The sequence below is a fragment of the Bremia lactucae genome, linkage group LG15, assembly GCF_004359215.1.
Source record: "Bremia lactucae strain SF5 linkage group LG15, whole genome shotgun sequence".
In the NCBI taxonomy this organism is placed as follows: domain Eukaryota; phylum Oomycota; class Peronosporomycetes; order Peronosporales; family Peronosporaceae; genus Bremia; species Bremia lactucae.
Window position 1 is genome coordinate 2,178,739 of NC_090624.1, and position 2,826 is coordinate 2,181,564.

The 2,826-nt window shown below is 41.4% G+C and overlaps 1 protein-coding gene across 1 annotated transcript; it reads right to left on the reverse strand.

Annotated features, from left to right (window-relative positions):
• Nucleotides 1-2,274: 2,274 nt before the first annotated feature.
• CCR75_001281 (uncharacterized protein) lies at nucleotides 2,275-2,586 on the reverse strand (the record flags this gene model as incomplete). The annotated part of the gene is made up of 1 exon (XM_067959385.1): nucleotides 2,275-2,586. One exon carries the CDS (start codon nucleotides 2,584-2,586, stop codon nucleotides 2,275-2,277), a length of 312 nt encoding a protein of 103 aa, XP_067819300.1.
• Between the last annotated feature and the right edge of the window lie 240 nt (nucleotides 2,587-2,826).

Genomic DNA, 2,826 nt, shown 5'->3' on the forward strand with positions numbered 1-2,826 from the left:
TAAATCTGAAAACCTCTCACGCGTTTCGTGATAACTTTCTTGAGGGGCTTGGAAGCTCTTTTCTTCATCATCCAACATGTCCATGTTGGATGGAACGTGCGTGGGCCGATGAACGGACAACGAAGTACTGCCAGGTACTACCAGGTGTAACGGCGCACCTTTTCACTAGTACTGATCAGTACTAGTTAACCTTACACTGATTACAGTGTCGGTAGGGTGCCTCGAAATTTCACGCACACAAGAGTACAGAGAAACGTTTCTAAGTAGCTAAGGGTCTTTAGCTACCAAAGGCAATTCGAAGGATGAGAATTAAGGAAAAGCTGTTTAATGTATTAAGTTTCCTACGTAACGATCTTTTATCTACTACTGAACGTACTAAATTAGTATCTAACTAAGTATGGCGCCTCCTTGCGCACCGCAAATCGTGTCTAGTAACGATTGGCGGGGTGATTTAGAGATAAATCAAGTAACCAATAGAGCTAATGTCTTAAAGCATCAATAATACCAAATCTGGTATTATTGAAACTATTTAATTCAAAATAATAAAGATAATAATCTTGTGCTTCTTTATTTATTTCCTCATAAAAGAAAAAAAATGTTTATTCCTCTTATAGGAAATAATACTTATGTAACGGGACTCCCCGCTACACGAACCCTCCTCACATTTATCCCGAATACTTTAACGGAACCGGTATAGCTGTTTGTCTTCCTCTGTATTTATGAGAGTGCTGTAATGGAAGCAACATCTTGGTAAATATGCACTTCTGCAAAAATTGGTAGAAGTAAAAGTAAATAAATCGTTAGCTTAATTTTCTAAGACTAACTAACACTTCCGCAAAGGGGCGCGCCTGCGACCCTTTTCGCTTATTATTATTTACAGCTCAACTTCTCCCGGCTGTAGAGGAGCTACCTCGCTCCTTAAGTCAGAAGAAGACTTTCAGACTCAGAGAGTCACTTAGTTCTATTGAACTAATGGGTGGAGTCGTATAGCTATAAAAGCTTAAGGAATCCTAGTTCAAGGAATTCAGGGGTTCGTAGAACCAAGTGGCAACCAGTGCCCAAGAGGATATACCTTAGAAAGGCTTCTATCTCTTACAGATCAATGCGCAAGCCTTAGAAAGGCACTTAACGCTTTAAGATCAAAAGAGAACTGCACTTTATATAATTATTTAAATCTTAAAGCCTTACCCTAGCTAATTTAAAATAGATTTTGGCCGCCAGATTTATATCTGGCGGCGACCACATTTATTACCCATGATAAATGGGATTTTAGTAACTATTTTAAAATTAGATAAAAGGGTACTTTACCCATAAAGTAAATGTACCACAACAACGGTTCTCCAACCGATGTGTGCCCCATTACACCGGTGCTCGACTAGCTGCCCCTTTATCGCACCTTTTATGACTTGCCAATTAAACGCGGACGCTCTTGGCTGTTCAAAACAGTACTTTTAACATCGCCGAACGAAAATACGGTTCTTGATGTAGTCGCGACTTTCATTAAGATAATTATTTGGGTGGTTACAGCGATTCCCTAAAGTAATATAGGGGGTGTGATGGGTCAAAACAGCGTTTGAACGACAATTCTATAGGATTAACTGTTGATTTTGCGAGGCAGTGGTGGTAGGAATTTAAACAGGAAAATTAGTATGGAGATTTAAACAGGTGATGTTAGTATGGTAAATATGACTTCTACAATGAAAATATTTTATGTGTAGTTTTTTATTCAACAACAACAAGCAGACGGGGAGGGTGTGTGGCAATACAAAAATGGGTATGTGGCTTAAAATATATGGAGTATATGAGGAGGGGATAGCAGCGCTATTTAATATCCGTACCGAAAGAGATAACCAATTAATAGCAAATGGCGTTGCCAAAAGAGTGTTTTAATGTGTTTTGCTGCCAAAAAGGGTCACATATCATTTTGTAAGATCAATGCGAGTTAAAAAGCTAACCCATGACAGCTCACGTCCCAGGCATATACAGTTACAATTTTGCAGTGGAACTCGAAGCCAATCAGGTTTTAGGTTCCACTGCAAAATTGAATTGCAGTGCATCTCAATTTAAATGGGGTTGCTCAACTAATGTCGACAAATCGTGGAATGCGTATTCGCCTACCCAGAAAGTTGCACCATTGCAACTTTTAAACTATATTTTTTCATTCGTAATCTGTAATCAACGTATTTAAAATGCATAGTAAACAACCAACACTTCTCTTTAAAAGTTCCATTGAGCATGTAAAACATCAAGTTAAAGTCAATTTTTAAAGACTATCTATGGCGCACTTCCCGCCGGCGACTCCAACATTTGGTAATTCGAGTGCGACTTGACGCGTGAACGACTAAAGTTGCGGGAACGACCTGTCCCGGGAGTCCGCGCACTTCGGCGGGACGCCCGAAGACGGCGCAGTCGCGCTCGCTCCTCTTCCATTTCCCCTTTTGTACACACCATGCCATTTTTGCGGGTACTCATGGTAGCCAAGAGTCCCATAGCTGCGATCGAGCACCCCGTTAGTGCAAACAGGTACATATACGGACGGCCCGACATGGCTGCGTTTGAACGAATATACGTCGCACACACGGGCATGACAAAGAACAGCATAAAGTATCCCGTCACGTACACGGCTCGTTCCTTTGTTTTAAACAGACCGACGCACGAGACCCATGGCACCGACGTAATCCCGAGTCCCGCAAAGAAATATAGCAAGAGTCCGACAATCTGAAGCATGACAAACTCCGCATTGCCCGTGACAAACGTCGACATGTCATTCCACCCCAATACAAACACCAAAGTTGCCATGGGTACTAACGTGCAGCACAAAATTCG